We start from the raw sequence: 22273 nt of genomic DNA, 5'->3' as shown, positions 1-22273 counted from the left end.
GGATCTTAGTTCCTGGATCAGGGATCGAACCCATGCCCTCAGCAGTGGGAGCTTGGAGTCCTAATCACTGGACTGCCAGGGAATTCCCTGAGGTCTCTTTTTCTATTTGATCTACCTCATCCTGGTTTAGTTCTTCATTGCCTCACCTCTTCTTTCTCCCTATTTTCTTTCTTCACAGTACTGCTAAAATACTCTTCCTAGAAGAGTATAGATTTATACATATCACTCGCTTACTCTGTATAGACTCCTTTTGGAATGCCTTATAACAAAGGTACCTCTGTCTACCTTTTAGCCCTTTTCCCTTCTCCTGCTCTTAATTTTTTGTTTCAGCTAGATGTCCTACTTGTTCTTGTCAACACATGTCTTTTCTTTCTTTAATGTTTTTGTTTAATTACTCATTTTGCTCCTACTTCGAATTGATTCACTCACTTATCCATTCACCCCAAATAATTGTATTATTTGTATATGTATTCTTTTTTTTTTTTGCTGTATATGTATTCTTACCCTCCATCTTTGCCTATAGACATTCTGTTTCACCTTCAAGGTCCATCTGAAAGACTGCTACTTTGGAGAATGCTCTTACCTACTTTTCCTTAAAAAAAGAAAAAGAAAGGAATAAACAAACTTACTAACCTTGCCTTCCTTGGAAACACCCTAGTGTGGTGTTTTTGTATAGGGTGTTTTTGTTTTTGTTTTCTTTTTTTTTCTTTGGCCGTGCCACTTTGCTTGTGGGATATTATTAGTTCCCTGACCAGGGATCGAACCCGGCCCCCGGCGGTGGAAGTGCCGAGTCCTAACCACTGGACTGCCAGGGAATTCCCTGTATAGGATGTTTATTTTTATTGCCAAGAATATTTTAGTCGTTTGAATATTTGTCTTATCTCTTTCCCTCGCCTTGGGGATCGGGACTCAATCTTTGTATCTTTGGCAGGAATAGACATTTCCTTCCACTTAATAGGGGCTCCATGTATTTTTTCAAGTGGATTGAAGATAGGCAAAAGATTAAAAAATAAAATAGTAACTGTGATAATTAGCTGACAGAGTTCTTAGCATTGATTACTAGTTGGCAATTATGGACAGATTCTCAGTTTTACATGAATAGATCTACTTTGCTCCTTTGTGCCATGTTCCTACTTCTAAGTATTTGCATATTATACATTTCACAATGAGAGGGTTCAGTTCTAATTAATGGTATATTGAAAGAACCTGAATATTTTCCTAACCTAAGAATTATTTTTTGAATTATGTCAGAGTAATTTTATCTGATTTTGAAGTTTAAATATACTGTCTGGATTTCTTTGTTTTACTATAACTGATTAGTGCAATGGCTTCAGTAAAGTTTATTGATATACATTCATAACCCAACTTTTGTTTTTGCTTGGTAGTCTACCAGAACTATATTGGATTGCAGTATTCTCTAGGAACACTGGGCTTCAGTTTGAGAAAATCTGATTCAAAAGGTGAAATATCATTCTTGATGTTGTAAAAATTCACCTTTGGGATTACCTCTATTGTTATCCTATAGAGAACAACCATCAAGTTACTAGGCACTTACAGTAACCAGAATATGTAAACATGTTGCTGTTTTCCTAGGAAACTTCTTGCCGCATGTCTAGGTCATTAATTACCCTCTGTATGATGTTTTCTAAATTAAGTATTTATGGCTCTCTCTCTTTCAGGCTGGAATGGCTCTATATAAGATTGTCCCCAAAAACCCTTACTACTTTTGGTCTGTGATGAGCTTAATAATGCAAGTGAGTATGGCATTCAGAATGGGATTGAGATTTGTTTTTATTTTTGTATATAGTAATTGTCCTTAATGTGTCCTCTGAACATCTTGGGTAATGTGTTGCAGCGTGTGTCAAATAGGGATGTGACATATTGTCAGTTGATTTTTTTTGAGTTGAGGAGTTTTAGTATTCTTTTTGAGTTGATATATTGGTTTATTTATGTGTAGCACAGAGTGTATTTCCCCTGAATCTTAGATCCATTACTGGGTTACTTGATCAAGTATGAGCCTCGAAATGTTTGATATTTTAACTTGAGGTTTGTCTTTAAGGCACTATTGTTGGTTGTTGAACAGATCATTGAACTGGGTGACCTTGTTTCATCACTTCTGCTTTCTGAGCCTCAGTCTGCTCTTTTGCAGAATGGAGATGCTCATCTCCCAGAGCAGCTATAAGTACCAAAATAAGATACTGTGTATGAGAGGATGGGGAGGAAGGAGTTAAAATGTAGCAGTTAAGAACAGAGAGGCTCTGGGTTCAGACAGGTCTGCTTTCAAACATTGGCTTCACCAGGTCTCTTGAGCTGTTGGGGAATCTTTTAACCTTAGTTTAGCTATAAAATAAGCATAATAGCTACCCTGAAAGGTTGTTTTCAGGGGGTAAATGAGCTCTGAGCAGAATCTTTGGCAATGTTAAAATGATTAATATCATGCTAAGGTAACTGTAGCTAATAGTAAGCCATACTATAAATAGAAGGAATTGGCATTTCCCTTCTAATATGTGAAGGTCTCAAGAAGACATCTCAAAGGTTTTTGACTCTTCGAATACCTGGTACCCTTTATATATACTAAATGGTATAAACATATCCCCTCTTAACATATTTCTAGAAAAAAATGTATGAATGGCCTAATATTTAAAAGTTAGGTCATATTGTGGAAACATGTATTTCAAGAATGCATAAGATAAGAATCTTTAGTAAAGAAATCTTCTATAAAGCAAACCACTCTCTAATGTATCTTCTTGGCAAGTTCAAATTAGGTCTGATATTTGACATAGTGGGTTGATAATTATGTGCCAGAGTCACAATAATGGTCTGCATGGTAATAATATAAATAGTGCAAACATTTATCTTTTCTCCTTTAGTCTATATCAGCGCAGGATGAAAACCTCTCAAAAACGATGTTTCTGCCCCTTGCTGAGAGAATGGTAGAAAAAATGGTAAAAGAAGACAAGATAGAAGCAGAGGCTGAAGTGAGTAATTTAAGCCCCACTTTGTATTTGCATGTTTTTGATGTTGTTATAATATTACGAACTGTTGCTTTATTCCATTTAGAGAACTGGGTCCTCACTCTTGCCTTTTGTGTAAATGTGAAGCTTTGGAACTCCCTAGCCTAGGTATAATGAGTGGAGGAGCTGTTTCTAGCATGTTTCCAGAACGTACTCTCTGCTGAGATATAGACAGGAGAGATACTATGGTCTGATTCTCACTGTTAATTTCATCTTATTTGAAGATATAGTGTTCTTTTCTGTTAGATAGCTTTTAAAAAACATACAAATGACTTATCTTTTTATTATTGAAAAGTTTCAATGGTTGCACTTCTTGTTTGTTTTTTCTGTAAGGTTGAACTTTATTATATGATCCTAGAACGTTTGGGAAAGTACCAGGAAGCCTTGGATGTCATCAGAGGAAAATTAGGAGGTAATTTTTAGAGTTTTCTTAAAGTTTTTTTTGTTTTGTTTTCCTATTTAAACATGACAAATTTTATTGTGGAAAATTTCTTCCACATACAGAAACAAAGATATAAAGTCTTTAAAAAATCACTTGTGATCATTTTAGATTCTTCCAGGTTTTTCTGTATTTATTTTTAAAAAATAATTTTTAGTTGAAAATAATTCATGGGGACTTCCCTGGTGGTGCAGTGGTTAAGACTTTGCGTTTACGATGCAGGGGGCCTGGGTTCGATCCCTGGTCAGAGAACTAGATCCTGCATGCCACAATTAAGATCCCACATGCCGCAGCTAAAGATCCCGCATGCTACAATGAAGATCCCACATGCGGCAACGAAGATCCCATGTGCCGCATCTAAGACCCGGCATAGCCGAATGAATGAATGAATGAATGAAAATAATTCATGGATTCAGAAAATTCAAGGAGTATGATTTTACCCCAGATCTCCAACCCTCTGCCCTCTACATCCTTCTCCAGTTACCTGTTCTGTATATCCTTCTAAAGTAGTATCTTTCCCCTCCCCCTTCCCTTTTTTTTGTTTTTGGGGTCCTAAGTTTTATTCAAGAACTCATACAAAATATTCCAGATAATTGAGTTTTGTTTTGTTTTGGTTTTTTTTTGATGTGGACCATTTTTTTTGAAGTCTTTTTTGTATTTGTTACAACATTGCTTCTGCTTTATGTTTTGGTTTTTTGGCCATGAGGCATGTGGGATCTTAGTTACCTGACCTGGGATCAAACCTGCACCCCCTGCATTGGAAGGTGAAGTCTTAACCACTGGACCGCCAGGGAGGTCCCCAGATAATTGAGTTTTAATCCTCATCTTCCTCCTCTTCTTCATCTTTTTTTTTTTTTTAAATAAATTTATTTATTTATTTATTTTTGGCTGCTTTGGGTCCTCATTGCTGCACGCGGGCTTTCTCTAGTTGCAGCGAGCTGGGGCTACTCTTCGTTGCAGTGCGTGGGCTTCTCATTGTGGTGGCTTCTCGTTGTGGAGCATGGGCTCTAGGTGTGCGGGCTTCAGTAGTTGTGGCACGTGGGCTTCAGTAGTTGTTGCTCCCGGGCTGTAGAGTGCAGGCTCAGTAGTTGTGGTGCACGGCTTAGTTGCTCCGCGGCATGTGGGATCTTCCCGGACCAGGGCTCAAACCCATGTCCCCTGCATTGGCAGGCGGATTCTTAACCACTGCGCCACCAGGGAAGCCCCTCTTCTTCACCTTGAGTAGTCTGAAAGTAATGCAGTTCTTAACTTTCTTTGCTGTTAGCAACTACGCGTAACCAATCACATAAGTTATTCTTCTTCAAATATTTTTTGGTGAGATATTTCAAATACCTTTTGGAAAAAGCCACCTCAGAAGTTACAGTAATCTTGCTTTTGCTTCTTTTGTTTGTTACAACACCTCCACCAAGATTCCCAGATTTTCCATTCACTTTGATTCTCTCTTGAAGAAACTGCTCAAAATTGGCAGCATCCATGATTCTACCTTCTGCAGGATGGGTACAGTCTAGAGTAAACTTCAGGACCTGCTTCTTTTTTTTGCCCCCCTTCACCACAAACTTTTTCCCGGGTGCCATGGTGGCAGCGGAGGCAGAAAGGGGCCCCCTACTTTTTTAAACCACAATTGAGAACATACTGTACCTTGACCCTAAGAGTAATCTTACTCAGCACAATGTTCTTATTAAATATTTTTTTTCTTTAAAATTTTTAAATGTTTATTCTGTCTGTCCTATGAAGGCATTTGAGTTTGTGACCTTTGCTCTGCATACTCTTAGACCCATTGTTTTTTTACCTAAACAGTGTGTCTTAGAGATATACCTCACTACCTCACTCTCTTTAATGGCTGCCCAATGTTCCATAGTATAAACGTAGACAGTTTACTACATAGCTTATCCTTGAGGGGTATTTAGGCTATTTGCAAGGAACATCTTTGCTATAAGCCAAATTGCCCTCTAAGAGGCTACAGTGTGCATTTCCACCAGCTGTATTTGCTATTAGATTGTAAGACGGCCTGTTTCTTTGCATATTTACCCACCTATGTTATCAAAATGTTAGATCAAACTTTTTAAAAAAATATTTATTTATTTATTTATTTGCCTGGGCCGTGTCTTCGTTGCCATATGCTGGATCTTCCTTGCCGCATGAGGGATCTTTAGTTGTGGCATGTGAACTCTTAGTTGCGTCACATGGGCTCTAGTTTCCTGACCAGGGATCAAACCCGGGCCCCTTGCATTGGGAGTGTGGAGTCTTAGCCACTGGCCCACCAGGGAAGTCCCATATCAAACCTTTTATGTTTTTCAATGAGATAGGTAAAACATACCTTATAGTTTTTATTTAGTTATGAGGGAGGATGATTATTTCTTCATTTATTTAAAAGCCATTAATATTTTCTTTTTCTCTGAGCTGCTTTTTCTTATCCTTTTCCTATTTCTAAAAATTTGGTTAATCTGCTTATTGATTTGCAAGAGTACTTTACATGTTAAAGAAGTTAGCTCTTTTCCATTGTTGTGAAAATACTTCCTCCTTTGTTGTTGGAAAACTGATTTGTATGAACTTCATAGATAGCGTTAACTATTCCCTTATTTTTGGACACCTATGAGATTTTGGTTCCTAAATATTTACACATCTTTGATTTCCTTAGGAGAAATTCGTGGGAATGCAGTTATCGTTTTGACAACCCTGTTTTTTTAATCGTGCCTTTATGGTTATTGGGAGTAACTAACTGTAGATGAGTAGCCTCAGAACTCTCATTAGGTCCAGCCATTAAAAAGACTTTGTTTTTTACAAGTATGCATATCCTTTACTAGACTTTGTGCTATCACAAAACTGTAATAGTAACTGAGTTAACTACTTTAATTATATAAAATGTAGGAAGAGTTTTGTTTTTATTTTTATTTTTAATGTTACTTTCTAACTTCAGCCTCCTTGCAGGTGGGTTCAAGTCAACTTTCTGTTTTTATTCAGTTAGGTTGTAGTTGTATGGATAATTACAATTTAGATTCTCTATAGAAAATTCATAATGTAATTGTTGGCATCCTTAATCTGCTAAACCATTCTAAAAGGACGGGGCATATCTAATTTGTTCAGAAATACAGTCCTAGTTTTTTTGTTCCCAGCTGTTGGAAGAGTTTGATTCATCTCTGTTCTTTTTTTATCTTCCTCATAACATCTCCCCTTTCTCATCTCATTCCAGTCCAAGCTTATTCAGTGTTTTGGAAGTGTATGGATGGTCTGTCTATGGTCTAAATATATCAGGTCTAAATATACCAGTCCTTAGATGCTGTTGGGATTTTATGTGTATCCCACATACTAGATCCTCAACTCAAGACATTCTGGATCCTTGTATTTTACAGAAGAAAAGGATTAAAAAGTTTAGTATCAGAAATATACGATTTTTCTTTTCAGGAAAGTAATCTTTAGTGAGATAGTAGTTTGTACCTAATAGTGGTCCCATTTTCTAAGAGAGTGAATAAGAAAATGTGACAGTTTCCTTCTTGTATATGGATTTTGTTCTGGTTTCTGAGCAGAAATGAAACCAGCTTACCAACTTTTATAACTTTTAATTGTAGAGAAGTTAACAAGTGAGATTCAGAGTCGGGAAAATAAATGCATGGCTATGTACAAGAAGCTGAGCAGGTGGCCAGAGTGCAATGCCCTTTCTCGGCGCCTCTTACTGAAAAAGTAAGTAGATGCTTCTTTTTGGACTATGAGACTGGAGTGGGGCTTTCAGGTCTCACCATTGATTTTTTTGGTCTATATCTTTTGAGATTTCTGGGCATAAAGTGAAATCTTTTAGTTGTGTGTTCTGGATATTTTTTTAACGTTTTTAATGAGCCTTCATCTTTCAGTAAAGAGGTGTAATGGAACTTATGCCACCAGGGTGCTAAGTATTCAGAATGAATGCTGAAAAGTCATTAATTTGTCAAACTCAATATTGGTCTAAAAGAGAGAGCCTCCCCTTAGCCCCCCTAGAAAGCACTAATGTGGGGAGTTTTCTGTTAAGAATATTAGTTTTTTATTAAGGGCTGCATGAGCTTTTTTTTTTTTTTTTTTTTTTAATTTATTTTGGCTGCGCCAGGTCTTATTTGCGGCACGCGGGATCTTTGTTGTGGCAGGCAGACTTCTTAGTTGCAGCAGGCAGACTTCTTAGTTGCGGCATCCCGACTAGGGATTGAACCGGGCCCCCTGCATTGGGAGTGCGGAGTCTCATCCACTGGGCCACCAGGGAAGTCCTGAAAATATTAGTTTTTTAGACCTGGTCATTTTATTGAAGGAAAGAGTAGTTTCTTGAAAATGTTTGACTTTGAAAATGCCTCTGGAGTTGTTGCCCTTTTAGGGCTGTAGAAGAAACCCAGAGGGAAGGTTGGGCTTCTCCTAGTAAAGACTAAAATATAACTTAGAAAATAAGTTGAATAACATGGTTCCTCAGGCAGATTTGTCACAACTTGGGTTTAATCCTGTGTGCACCATTCAATCTGATTTTAGCTCAGATGACTGGCAGTTCTATCTGACTTATTTCGATTCTGTCTTTCGGCTGATTGAAGAGGCCTGGACTCCTCCTGCTGAAGGTGAACAGTAAGTTGTCTTCTTTCCTGAATTACAACACTTTTTAGTATGGTGTAGCAAAATGATTTCATTGTAAGCCTAATTGAATTCTCTTTTTCTGTCTCAATAATGTATCTCTTTCAAAGCAAGACTTTTTCCATTTTTAAATTTTAAAATAAATACGTGTTCATTGTAAAAATCTTAAATTAGTACAGAAATGTATGGTGTGGAAAGTGTTAGTTCCTAGTTTTCCTATCATCCCAGGATGATTTTTTTCTTTTTCCAGTTTTATTGAGATATAATTGACACAGAAATAACTCTTGATAACAGTTTGGTGTCTCCCAGATTTATTTGGAAAAGACAGTTTGGTGTCTTTTCTTCCGATTTATTTATATTATGCATATACTAACATAATTATTCTTATTTAACATAAGAATGCAGTTATGTTATGTGTAATGGTTTACAACTTTGTATTTCACCCCCTAAAGTGTATCTTGGGCATCTTTCCATATATGGTGCATACAGATCTGATTAATTCTTTTTAATGACTTAAGAGAACTCCATTTTAGAAATGTACCAAATTCATTTAATCTGTCTGCTGTTGATAGATACTTGTATTGTTGCTGATTCCTGTTTTGGGGGCTATTACAGACAATAGCACAATAAATATAAATGGGCTCTTTTAAAAAAGTGAATAACAAAATAGGATTTATGATACCAACTATGAACTGAGGCTTACTTTATAATATTAAGTAAGTCATCTAATTTTTCTCAGCCTCATTTTTCTAGCAATAAAATTTACTTATGTTTTTAATTAGGTAATATTTTATATATGCAAAATTATTCATTCTTTAAGAAAGAGGTAGAGGTCGTTAGTCACTCTGCAATAATCAAATGCCAAAATTGGGAGGAATCATATGCCATGTTAACTGTCAGAATATGCTCATATTTCTCTTTTATTCTAATTTGTGTTGTTTTATAATTATCAAAGTACTTTCTGTTATTTTTCATTTGTTTCTTGAAATCAATTTGGCTTGACTTTAAGTTTTAGGATGGACAATAGAGGCACAAAATACCTTTTTCATGTGTTTATACCTAGCTCTTTAGAAGGAGAAGTACATTATTCTGCAGAAGAGGCTGTGAGATTTATAGAAGATCGGATAACAGAAGAATCTAAAAGTTCTCGCCATCTCCGAGGACCACATCTAGCTAAACTGGAGCTGATTAGACGTTTACGACGTCAAGGTTTTAATGATGAGTACAAACTGGGTAAGAAGCTGTAATGATATTTGGGAACCCTGGAGAAGATACAGGGATGCTCTCAGTACCCAAGTGCAGTATCTATTCTCTGAAGCCTACAGTGGTAAAGTTGTGTTTGAGAAGCAAATGTCTTCATAACCTGAAAATATTAACTAATGAATGGATCACTTATAAAATTAGCCCTCAATCACACGTGCAGCTCGGCTTAACTTTAGCATCTCTCCCTATTCCATCAGTCTTCGTCAGGCGTTCTTTTGCTGACCCAGCAATAATGTCAAAATCAATTTCAAAGTAAATAGCCAGTTTTATAAAAGTTTCAGGATTTCAAGAAGTGAATGAAAGGTTTCTTGAAAATCTACTCTAAGCACTCACAAAACCATTGACGAAATAACATCTGGCAGAGTTAGAGCAGTTAAAGAGCAGTTAACAGTTGAGGAGAAAATTTATTAGGACAATGACAAGATGGGAGAGAAGTATGATTTGGATAGTAAAGCATTAAGAGAGGCCTTCAGGAAATTTGATGAAGCCCTTAGAGGTTTTTGTAAAATGGTTCTTTCTGAGCTTACTGCATAAGAAATAAATGTTGTCATATTGTACTAATTCACAGTTTTATGGGGAAAAAAGCACCACTCCCCCCAAAATCAGTAATTCTTTGCTCATACTAAGAATTAGCTTTAGTTTTAATTATACCCTAAATTTTTTAAGTTTAAGAGAATAAACTTTAAAATTTTTTTACTTTCATTTTTTTAAGATAAAGCTCCAAAGAAACCTTTTTTTCCCACTCATCATTATAGAAATTTAGTTCTCATTAAAAGTTGATTAACTTTAAGGAGGTTTTTTTAGGGACCAGTTGTCCTGAGATGATGAACATTTCTCAATACCTAAAACCTATGCTAGAACATCTTTGTCCATTTTAATCATGTAATTAATGTTCTTTGCAGCTCATTCTAAAATTAACTGTGGCTATCTCTCTGTCATTCCCTATGTAGATTATTCACAACCAATTTTGAATTCCATGTTGACTTCTTTCTTTGGGTCTACCTCAGTCACTTTAGTTGGTGTTTGTTTCAGAATTGCAAAGGAAAATTTTTATGTGACCTTCAGCAAAATATTGTTAAAGTATATTGCAAAGAATTGCTTTCTTAAGATTTCCCTGATGGTCCAGTGGTTAGGACACCGTGCTTCCACTGCAGGGGGCCTGGGTTCGATCCTTGGTCGGGGAACTAGGATCCCACAACCCGCCTGATGTGGCCAAAAAAAAAAAAGAGTTGCTTTCTTTCCAAAGCTGGATATAAACCTATTTGGATCTGCTTTCACACTTCCTATATTCATCCCCTGTCTTTCTCTTCTCTCTCACCAGCCTGAATCTTACAAATTGGTGAATCTTACAAATTTGTCTCCACACACAAAAAAATTTTTTTTCTTTTTTTTTTACTAGACCAGTGGGTGATTCTTAGTCTCTTTTGGATCACAGAGGCCTGTGAGAATCTGATTAAAGCCATGGAATCTCTGTTCCCAGAAATGTGTGAGCAGGACCAAGACCTAAAATCTTACAGAGACCTTGTTAAAAATCTCTGCTTCCTAAGTCTAGTCCAATTTGAGAGTATTTTACTTTTATTATTTTTATTTTTAATTTGAGGAAAAATAAAATGAACTGGTAGCTTTCTGCATATCCAGGTTTAAATTTTCCATAGTGAGTGACTTTGGAGTTATTGGCCCGTGGCTCTTCCCATTTATTTTCTCTTCTGTTGGTGTGCCTGTTAACAAACACTACCTTTCATTTAGTTAACATATATTTAATATTTGTTAAGTAGTTCAGGAACTGTTGTGGAGAAAAGCATGTTTGTTTAATGTTTGCATATAAACTTAAGTCTTTATTTAACCTTCAATGAAAACTTTTAAACTATTTAAACTTTAATTGAATGAAAAACTTCACATTTCCTCAGTGTAATAACAGGTAAACTGAGTTTTCAAGAGTCAACTCCTTTTTAGTATTTATTTTTAAACTGGCAAGCTGTCTTCCGGCCCTCATTGTCATCCTCATTCTCATTCAAGCAAAATTTTCATTTAATTGAAATAAATGTTTTTCAAGTCAGACTTCTCACTTAAATTAGAGATTGCTTCAGTCCATGAATAATTTAGTGATATTTCCCCCCTCGCTCTCTCTTAGGTGATCCAGAAGAATTAATGTTCCAGTATTTTAAAAAGTTTGGGGATAAACCTTGTTGTTTCACAGACCTCAAGGTGTTTGTTGACCTCTTGCCTGCTACACAGTGTACAAAAGTAAGCAGAGTTCTGTTGGGTACCTGTATTTATTGCAACTAGGTTAAGTGTTTGGGTTTCCTTTCTAAAATGGGTGAAAGTGGTGAACATGAGATATCAAGATATTGCTCTATCAAGCCAAGTAGTCTAGGTGCTATCAGATTAAAGGCATGATTTCTTGTAAAGTTGAGCCGCAATGAGAATAAGCCCCTGGTAGATAATTGGATTCTTCTGTTCTGTGTGTGTGTGTGTATGTATGTATGTATGTGTATATATATTTTTTTGAGATAATTGTAGATATACATGCAGTTGTAAGAGAAATAATACAGAGAGATCTGTATACCCTTCACCCACTTTGTCCCAATGGTAAGATCTAGCATAAGTATAGTATAGTGTCATAATTAGGAAACTGACATTGATAAAATCCACTGACTTATTCAGATTTCATCAATTTTACATGCATTCATTTGTGTGTATATGTGTGGTGTGTTTGTGTGTGTATATTTAGTGCCATATATAGTGCGTATGGATTCATGTGACCACCACCTAGACAAGATGCATAGAAGTTTCACCACCAGGGTCCCTCCATGTGCTCCCTACACTTTTTTACCCACAGCCACCTCCCTGTATCTCCTCCTTTCCCCATCCCTCTCCCTCGGCAACTACTGATATTTTCTATTTCTATAATTTTGTCATTTTAAGAATGTTATATAATGGAATCATATTATTTTTAACCTTTTGAGATTGACTTTCTTTACTCAGCGTAATTCCCTGGAGATTCATCATGTTGTTACGTGTACCATGTCCATTCCTTTTTATTGCTGAATAGTATTCCATGGTATGGATGTACCATGATTTCTTTAACTTGTTGAAGAACATGTGGGTGTGTCCAGTTTTTGGCTATTACAAATACAGCTGCTGTGAACATTTGTATGCAGGTTTTTTTATGGGAACCTAAGTCTTCATTTCTCTGAGAAAAATGCCCAGTAGTTCAGTTGTGGGGTCTTATGGTAGCTGCACATTTAGTTTTTTAAAGAAATGGCCAGACTTTTCCACAGTGGCTATATCTTTTAAATTCCCATTAGCAATGTGTGAGTCATCTGGTTTCTCTGCATCCTCATCAACATTAGGTGTTGTCACTATTTTTTATTTTAGCCATTCTAGTAAATGTGTAGTGATGTTTCATTATGGTTTTAATGTACATTTCCCTACTGGTTAATGCTGTTGAACATTTTTTCATCTGCTAATTTGCCATCTGTATTTTCTCCTCAGTGAAGTGTCTGTTATTGTCTTTTGCTCATTTTCTAGTTGATTTATTTTTTTACTATTGAGTTTTGAGAGTTCTTTAGATATTCTAGATACAAGTCCTTTGTCAGATATATGGTTTCAAATATTTTCTCCCAGTCTGTAGCTTGTCTTTTCATCATCTTAACAGGATCCTTTGCAGAGCAAAGTTTTTTTTTTTTTTTTTGCCATGCCATGCAACTTGCGGGATCTTAGTTCCCCGTCCAGGGATCTAACCCAGGCCCTGGCAGTGAAAGCACTGAGTCCTAACCACTGGACCACCAGGGAATTCTCAGAGCAAATTTTTAAAGTTTGATGAAGTCCAGTGGACTTTCCTTTTAATATCTTGTCTTTGATTTGCTCAAAACTGTAGCAGTTAATTGCTGATTATGTCAAATCATGATTCATTCTTGCTGAAGCAGTCTGAGACTCTAAATCTAAGGGATTTTAAAAAAATAAACTTGAAGGCCTAAATAGACATTTCTCCAAAGAAGACATACAGATGACCAGCAGGCACATGAAAAGATGCGCAACATCGCTAATAATTAGAGAAATGCAAATCAAAACTACAATGAGGTATCACCTCATACCAGTCAGAATGGCCTTCATCAAAAAGTCTGCAAATAATAAATGCTGGAGAGGGTGTGGAGAAAAGGGAACCCTCCTACACTGCTGGTAGGAATGTAAATTGGTACAGCCACTATGGAAAACAGTAGGAAGTTCCTTAAATAATTGAAAATAGAACTGCCATATGATCCAGCAATCCCACTCCTGGGCATATATCTAGAAAAGATGAAAACTCTAATTCGAAAAGATACACACACCCCAGTGTTCATAGCAGCACTGTTTACAATAGTGAAGACATGGAAGCAACCTAAGTGTTCATCAACATATGAGTGTATAAAGAAGATGTGGTATATATATATTCAGTGAAATATTACTCAGCCATAAAAAAGAATGAAATATTGCCATTTGCAGCACCATGGTTGGACCTAGAGATTATCATACTAAATGAAGTAAGTCAGACAGGGAAAGACAAATATATGATATCACTTATATGTGGAATCCAAAAAATAATACAAATGAACTTATTTATAAAACAGAAACAGACTCACAGATGTAGAAAACAAACTTATGGTTACCAAAGGGGAAAGGGGGGGAAGGGATTAATTAGGAGTATGGGATTAACAGATACAGACTACTATAGCAAAATAGATAAAAAGAATTTACTATATAGCACAGGGACCTATATTCAATATCTTGTAATAACCTATAATGGAAAAGAATCTGAAAAAAATAAATAGCCACATCACTTTTCTGTATACCTGCAACTAATACAATATTGTAACTCAACTATACTTCAATAAAATTAAAGAAAAAAAAAACCTTTAATTTTGGAATAACTTTACATTTACAGGAAAGTTGTAAAGATAGTAAAGAAGGTTATACTCTACCCTTCGCCCAACTTTCCCCAACATTAACATCTTAAATTACAGTGGTACCTTTGTCAAAACTAAGAAACTAACTTTGGTACATTACTGTTAACTGGCCTCTAGACTTTATTTGTATTTCTGTAGCTCTTCCATTAATGTCCTTTTTCTTTTCTGGGATCTAAGCCTGGGTACCATATTGTAGTTAATTGTCATCTATTGGGAGTTTTTGATGTGATAGAATCAATGTAAATCAATTATATGTATATCAACATCATGTAAAGAAATACTGATACATATCAAGAGAGTCTGTGACTTTGGTCAGCTTTACTCATAAAAAACTCTAATTAGTGAAGGTTGGAAGTCTTCCTATCACAGGGCTACCACAACCTGTTCTTCCAGAAAGCCTCTATCCTCCCCATATGGAATGAGTGAAACTCAATGGGAGCACAGTGGCAATGACTAGAGTATTTGTTTGGTGACCATATCCTTAGCTCACCAGCACTTGATACTTTGGCAGTCTTGAGGTTACACATCTAAGGCAAATGGAGCAGTGCATTCTCAAACTGGTAAGGAGCCAGTGGTCTCTACTGGGTTCTGAAATGACTACCACTGTTCACTTTGGTTTAGAAAAAGTTGTTCTTGGGTTGCTGTGCTTATAGGGCACAGGCTAAGCTTTAGAAGTTTTCTAGATAAATTGTAACATATCCAGAAAAGAGGGTTCTGGGTTATAGAAAGACTTGAAGCCTATGAGAGAGAATTGGTTGAGTGGAAGAGATAGGTTTGGTATGGTGATGACAGAGTACTTTATTTCTCATAATTTGAAAAGCTCTCCTGTAGAAGAGGGAAGAGAACAGGGCCAGCAAGAAGTTGTTTCAGGGAATTAAGAATTTGGCTCAGTGAGAGAAAGATCTTTTTTATAGTCACAATTCTCTAAAAAACACTGTGTGAGTTTCATGTTACTGGAGGGATTTAAGCAGAAAATAAAACCACGTGGGAGAGATTCATTCACTAAGTGTTTGTTGCACATATTATGTGCTAAGTGCTAAGGTAGGGAATGATTGATCATGTTTTGTAGTGCTTACTGTCTTGTAAGTTAAAGCATCAAATGATGGGAAAGCATTAGAGGAATGCTTATATTGCATTTAGCTGAGATTCATATAGGTTTGCTAGCATAAATTTTAGTACCAGAAGCTCTGCTTTATTGGCATGTTTGAAAATCTTAGATCACCTCTGTGACCCCATATACTAATAATCTACTGGGAGGAACCCTCTAGAAATAGTGAAATACTAGCAGTGATGAGGTGGTCATTGTTCAGTGAGACAAAGGATTTAAAGCTGTTGCAGTGAGTTTTGTAGTCCTGTGTAAATTTTTAATTGAGAGGGGTAATTTTGCTGCCACAACTTTTTAAATGTAGGATGACTTCAATAGCTAAAAATCCTGCCACTCAGCAGTATGTTTGTCAGAGGATTGCAAACTGTCCAAGTAAGGTTCAGACTGAGAACTGTTGTCCCAATGAATTAGGAGACGCATTCTAAAATGGGACTGGCCCCTAAGAGGGGGCCATTGAGTCCAGTTATCCTGAAGAGGCTCACCCATAGAGACGTTTTTATATTTTGTTTCCTTTGCCTTGGGGTTTTAAGCTAACAATAAAATAATTCCAGTTTTTAAAGAAGCTTTTTGTGTAGCAGTGAAACTGTACAGACTAGAATAGCAAATGAACGTATTGTTTCATGACAAAACCTGTTTGGAAGATTCTTTAGCATTCAATAAAGAAAGCCTTAATAATAAACATAACTAGTATATAAAATGGCTTACAAGAATGGAAGAGCTGGCAATAGAAATTATATAGGCATTTAATCAAAAACATGAACACTAGTGTCACAGTTTCTTTGTTACAAATGTGATTATCTGATCATAATAATTAAAATTAAAATTCATACAATTGTAGAAAATTGAAGTAAAGTCATTACAGATGTGAAACTACATGTTGAGTAGGATTTTTATTTTAATTTAATTTTTGTTTCCAAAAATTACATGTATAAATTGAAAAACTCAAATAGTGCTACAAGGCTTATATTGAAAAACAATTGCAGCTCTTTGCCTTCTCCAGCCCTGATTCTGGCTCTGTACAGGCAAATCACTTTCAACCCTTAACTGCTTCTTCTGTTATTTAACTCCATATTTCTAAATTATAGGCTTATTTAGCTATTTGTTTATTTTTACAGTTATAGTCTTCATCTATTGGTATCTTACTGTGGAAGGCAATAATTTTGTTCATAACATCCCACTTCTCCCCTTACCTACTTTTCCCCCAGTATAGTTTAGTAATTATGCAGTATTTATATTTTAATGACTAAATATTCACAGCTGAGCCACTTTGTATATGGAGATTACCTTTCTTAACTTTCTTTCTTGGAGTTAATATTTTTTTGTTCAGCTCACCCCAATCAATCTGACAGAACCATAAAAGTTTAAAACTCCTCTTAGAGTATTCTGAAACATGAGGTAATAGATCTGTTCCATTCTCCCCTTGAGTCTACAGTGTCTCTGGTTCAGTATCTCCTGGGGGTAAAGAAAACCTGTGGCTTCTGCTGGGTTTAGGAAGTCAGTCACTGAGCTTGGGGAGGGGTCTAATTTCTTAGAATTTAGCAAATTCTTCTGTTTCAGTCCCACCAGCACTTTAGCTTTCAGACGTACCTCTTGCCCTTAATTTCTGAGTCTTCCAAGGTTCTGTGGCTGGAAGAGGCTTGCTGCTTATTGGTGGTCTCCCCATTCATACTGTTGGATTTCAGCTTTCTTGGCCCTGTACATTGGTTATTACTTACCACCTGCCCTTCTGCTTTTTATCTTTTGAAATCTTGTTAATGTTTATCATTTGCTGTCATCTCTTCACATGTTCTTGATCCTTTTGGGTTGATTCCTTTTTTGTTCTTTACTGTCATCCTAATAGGATCTTGGAAGGGAGTGAAAATAGCCTGTGTTTAATACATGTGTAACTGGAACTGTTTTTTTTTGCTTTAAAAATAATTTATTAGTTTTGGATCACAAAATATAGGGAAGACACAAGGGTGATGCCTGTGACCCCTTGGCTGCACTTCCCATCCATAAACACCTTTTAGAACCCCAGACTCGTGCTGCCCAAGCATTCTCTCACATCCTAACAGCTGCAGAGTATAGTATACGACCATGTGGGAAGTTTAAACAGACACCCTGTACATGATGCAGGGGTCCCTTCTCACTTTTGCCAATATTGCAACTGTACTGGTTGTGGAACTGGTGTTCTTAAAAACTTATACCGAATTTAGAGAATTAAAAACATTTTATTGCAAGATGTTACCATTGGGGTGGAATTTCCTGGCAGTCCAGTGGTTAGGGCTTCACGCTTCCACTGCAGAGGGCATGGGTTCAATACCTGGTCAGGGAACTAAGATCCCGCATGCCGTGCGGTACGGCCACAGGAAAAAAAAAATGTTACCATTAGGAAAAACTGGGTGAAGGGTACATAGGATCTGTCTGTGTTATTTCTTACAATTGCGTGCAAATCTATAATTATCTCAAAATTAAAGCTTTAATCAAAAAAACAATTTAAGGCTATTGACAGGACAACCATTCCTTTCAGTGTATAATGTTTCCTTTAAGAATTTATTTGTAGTATATCAATATAATAGGTTTGTTTTGGGGTAATTGTTCTTTTTTACAGTCTTCCTAATTAAACTTTTTCATTGCTACATTACATATTATGTCAATGTGTTGTAATTTAGGAAACATTTTCACGGTTCTTTTAATCTTTTAGTGCATATACTACATGGTATTAACATAATACTTTTGGCCAGCAGTGAATGCGTGTGCCAGTTTCACTGGAGTTTTACCAGCACTGTGTGCTGTTAGAAGTGTTTTTGTCTTGGCAATTTTGGTAGATAGAAAATGGTATACTAAAGGGGTTTTAATTTGTATTTTTTCTTGATACCTTTTTCTAGACCATTTCAGTATTTGTTAATTGTGGCCTACTAAAGACTAGTTCTGTTTTGAGACCTGTACTTCTTTTTTTTTCTTTCAACTTTGCAGTTTATTAATCAGTTACTTGGAGTTGTTCCTTTGTCAACACCAACAGAGGATAAGCTGGCACTGCCTGCTGACATCAGAGCTCTGCAGCAACATTTGTGTGTGGTGCAGCTGACAAGGTTACTTGGCTTGTACCACATGATGGATAAAAATCAGAAATTGAGTGTGGTCAGAGAATTGATGTTAAGGTACCAGCATGGACTAGAATTTGGTGAGCAGCCTTTCAAAATGTGCAGTAGTTCCCTGATCTGCTAAGATTTAGAAGTCAGTTTTTTATCTCTCATAGCATGCTGTTGTAATGCTTTTGGCAAGGAAAATATTTTGTCAAGTGGGAACACTATCCAGGTAATAAAATGCAAAGCCTTTCTTAAGCTTGGAGTTTTAAAAATTATAATTGGCTCCCAGATATCCATATTCTTCCTGATCTGGCCAGCCAACTCTTTATCACAGTGGGGCTCAGATGAATTGCAGAGTTTATGATAATTGTCATATTTTCTGCTTATAGGCCTTAATATTCTGAATATATAGACTGTGTAAATGAACAAAAAGAATTGTAAATTGTGAGATAAATATTTAGTTTAGAAGTAGATGATCTTCAGATTGCTTAGATATGTGTGATAAAATAGAAATTGTCTGATTAGATGATATTAGTATTTCTCTAACTGTATTCTAAAAAATTAGGTGAAGTAATGAGCATAATATTACATTAGTTGTACATGGCTCTTGGATTCTGTTCTTTTCTTCACCTAAAACCTCCTTCCAAATCTTGCTGCTCTCCTTTTGGGACCATTTGGAATACCACCTCTATTCTGGAACCCTTCCTTCTGCTCCAGCTGAGTGTGGTCTCACCTTCTTTTGACTCTTTTGATTCATGGCTTATATTTTTCTTCTGGTATTTACTCCATTCTTATTAGTTTCTTTTCCTCTTTTTCTCTTCTTCCTCCTGTCACTTTCTTGCTTTAAAAAAAACTCCTTTGGGGCAGTAATAATTGAACAAATCTTAAAATACAGATATGATTTTTTTTTTTCCCTATAGGGAAATCCTGTTTGAAAACCGAATTGCAATTTTCAGACTATTACTGTCTCCTTGCTGTCCATGTGCTTATTGATATATGGAGAGAAACAGGTAAAGAGCAGTGATTTCAGTTTAACTTTACTCTTTGTTTTTATTGACTATAAATCCTTAGACTAAGTATATAATCCAAGAATTTGATTTATGCCTTTAGGTTTTTCTTCCTTGCCCTTCTCCAGGGTGCTTCTAGAAGAACCAAAGCCTCCAAGTATCCTCCTCTCTGTAATCAGGATAATCTTAAATCAGTGGATATCTGTTCTGTTTTAAAATATTTCTGAATAGTGAGTAAACAACCTATTACAAAGTTACAATAATTAAAATACAGAGAAACTGATTCAGGCATAGATGTATGGGTCCATGGAATAAAATAGCCATTTTTGTTCACTTCAATTTATATAGGAAAATACACTTTTTTTGGAATATAGTTCAGATTAGTCCATTTAAGACAAATATATACTGCATGGTAAAGGAAGCATCATGTGTCATTAAGCAAGAGAAGGATGATTCAAAAGATGGTACTGAGATTGCCTTTTCTTTAGGTCTCACCTTCTGACATTTTCTCTTATTAGCAGTTTTTGAGAAAAAATAACTTTAGCTACTTATTGCATATTATTCATGAGAATAAACTGCAGAAGAAACAGGGCTGGGAGACAGTGCTGTGCAAGACAGACACAACCCTGCCCTCATGGGTCATTTAACCAAGCACTCAATTTTGATACTATCTTCCTCATGCTTAAAATCCTTCAGATATGCCCTATTTTCCTGAGGATAAAGGTCAGCCTTATTTGGATGGTTTACAATGTTCTCTATAATCTAGTGTCTGTCTACATCTCCAGATTCTTAGTACTTAAAGCCCTGATTCTACTTTTTGGTTTTTTTTTTTTTTTTTGCTACTATCACTGAACATCATGTTACCTCTCTTTGAAATAACTTTCTTACCTCCTTCATCTCACTTTTACTCAAACAGTGCCTCTGACAAGCCTGTCTTGATTTCACCCCCTTCCTCATTGCAGATTTTATGCCCCTTCTGAACTTTTGTAGGACGTTGTGTATACCCATATGATAGTACTTGTTATACTGTATTGTACCGGGGATGGGGATGAAATCCTTTTCATCAGAGTACTTGGTATCTGGAACCCCACATTCAGGAGGTTGCATAGGGCTGTAAAAGTCATCTTAATGTAAAACCATTAATGAACTGACTACTTAGTAATTTAGCCCCTACTCAGATACCCTTCCCCACTTATTCCTGGCATCTATTCTTGCTCATAGTGACTGTGGCTTTGCTAATCTCTTGGTTTTGGAGCAAGATATCTGACCATGTAATAGTAATAACAGTTAACAGTCGTGGATCATCAGGCACTTTAAGGTGCTTTATATGAATTAGCTAATTTTAAACCTTGTAACAATACAGTTAAGATTGTACAGTTTTACAGATGTGGGAAATACAGGGCAGAGAGAAAGAAGTTAGGTGGGTTGTCCAAAATCATACAGTGCAAATACATGGGAAGTTATAGATATTATATATATATAGATGCAAGGTTTCTTGAAGTCAGTGAAAGTGATGTTGAATGTTCCAGTTGTAGGCTGGAACAATAGTCATTGTTCAAGGTGGATCTGACAAAAATTAGAAATGTATAGAAAATTGGTGAGGATGTTGAAAGAGACTGATTTGAATGTGACAGGATTAAGAAGAGCATTTTAAGATTAAATTGATGGTGCTCTCAAATATTTTTTGCAAAAAAGCATTTCTTTATGATTGTGCTGCAAAAATAAAATGGGGAGTGAAGGGTGTCATTTTTTCTCCTCTAGTTTTATTGAGCTATAATTGATACATTACATTGTATTAGTTTAAGGTATACAGTATAGTGATATATTGCAAAATGATTACCACAATAAGTTTAGTTAAAGTCCATCACCTCACATAGCTACTTTTTTTTTCCTTGTGATGAGAACTATTAACATCTACTCTCTTAGCAACTTTCAAATACACAGTACAGTGTGGTTATCTATAGTCACCATACTGTACATTATATCCCCAGAATTTATTTTTCTTTTTATTATATCATTTTGTTATATTATAAAATTTGATTTTAAAAATTTTGTCCCCCAAATCCTCATCAACCCTTGATGCTCTTTGATTTGGCATAGAGTTGTAGTTAAATTCTAAATTTTGCAAAATAAAATAAGATGATAAATGTCATCATAATGTTGGGTTTAATAGTTCAGAAGTGTAAATTAAACCTTTTTTTTTTTTTACTATTTACTTTGAAATTTTGTTTCCATTTAAAAGAGATCTTTAAGAAGTTTTTAAAAAAATTTCTGATACTGGTTATCTTTGAATAACTAGGACTTAAAAAAATTATTATCTATAATTGTCCAACTGTCTCTTCTACTCAATTCTGAACCTCTTGAGGCCTGGAACCACCTATGACTATTATCTCTGGGTGTTATATCTAGTGTTACTGCAGAGTTTAGGTCACTGAGTGTTGAATTAAATAAAATTATGATTGTGAAGACCAGGTAGCAACATGGGAAAACAAAATCGGGTGTATGCCATGATTACTACTGTGTAAAATTGTGCTGCAAAAATAAAATGGGGAGTGAAGGATGTCATTCTTTCTCCTCTAGTTTTATTGAGCTATAATTGATACATTACATAATAATGTTATATATACATAATTGATAGTAATCAATACATAATTGATTATGTATACATAATTGATAGTTCACAAGCAGTACATTAATCACAGTGGTAGTTTGAGTAGATCATGGGTGGTTTGCATAGTTTGGGTAGGATTATGGATGATATTTATCTAAATCCCCAATTTTTGGTTATGTCTTATTTCTTTTCTCTTGGAAAACATATAGAATATAATTTTAAAAGCTCAGTGCATGGAGCTT

General features: G+C 35.7%; 1 protein-coding gene and 1 pseudogene across 4 annotated transcripts in view; one reads left to right on the top strand and one right to left on the bottom strand.

Moving 5' to 3' along the window:
* The window catches only part of NAA25 (N-alpha-acetyltransferase 25, NatB auxiliary subunit), a 73487-nt gene that overhangs the window by 18473 nt on the left and 32741 nt on the right, over positions 1-22273 (top strand). For all 3 annotated transcript variants that reach the window (XM_082417426.1, XM_082417425.1, XM_082417427.1), the window contains exons 5-13: positions 1680-1754; positions 2871-2978; positions 3348-3426; positions 7020-7131; positions 7936-8025; positions 9095-9264; positions 11426-11538; positions 18301-18508; positions 19334-19423. In XM_082417426.1, the coding sequence (XP_082273552.1) occupies positions 1680-1754; positions 2871-2978; positions 3348-3426; positions 7020-7131; positions 7936-8025; positions 9095-9264; positions 11426-11538; positions 18301-18508; positions 19334-19423 (1045 nt within the window). The remainder of the gene's footprint in view (positions 1-1679; positions 1755-2870; positions 2979-3347; positions 3427-7019; positions 7132-7935; positions 8026-9094; positions 9265-11425; positions 11539-18300; positions 18509-19333; positions 19424-22273) is intronic.
* On the bottom strand, positions 4279-7012 carry LOC309639845 (large ribosomal subunit protein eL22 pseudogene; annotated as a pseudogene). The gene is made up of 2 exons (XR_014268575.1): positions 4670-7012; positions 4279-4296 (listed from the first exon to the last, which is right to left on the bottom strand). The product of XR_014268575.1 is annotated as a large ribosomal subunit protein eL22 pseudogene (transcript).

The sequence above is a fragment of the Balaenoptera physalus genome (genome assembly GCF_965194825.1).
Source record: "Balaenoptera physalus genome assembly, chromosome: 12".
Lineage (NCBI taxonomy): Eukaryota > Metazoa > Chordata > Mammalia > Artiodactyla > Balaenopteridae > Balaenoptera > Balaenoptera physalus.
Note: the sequence above shows the minus strand (reverse complement) of the source record. Positions and strands in the feature narration are given on the sequence as shown.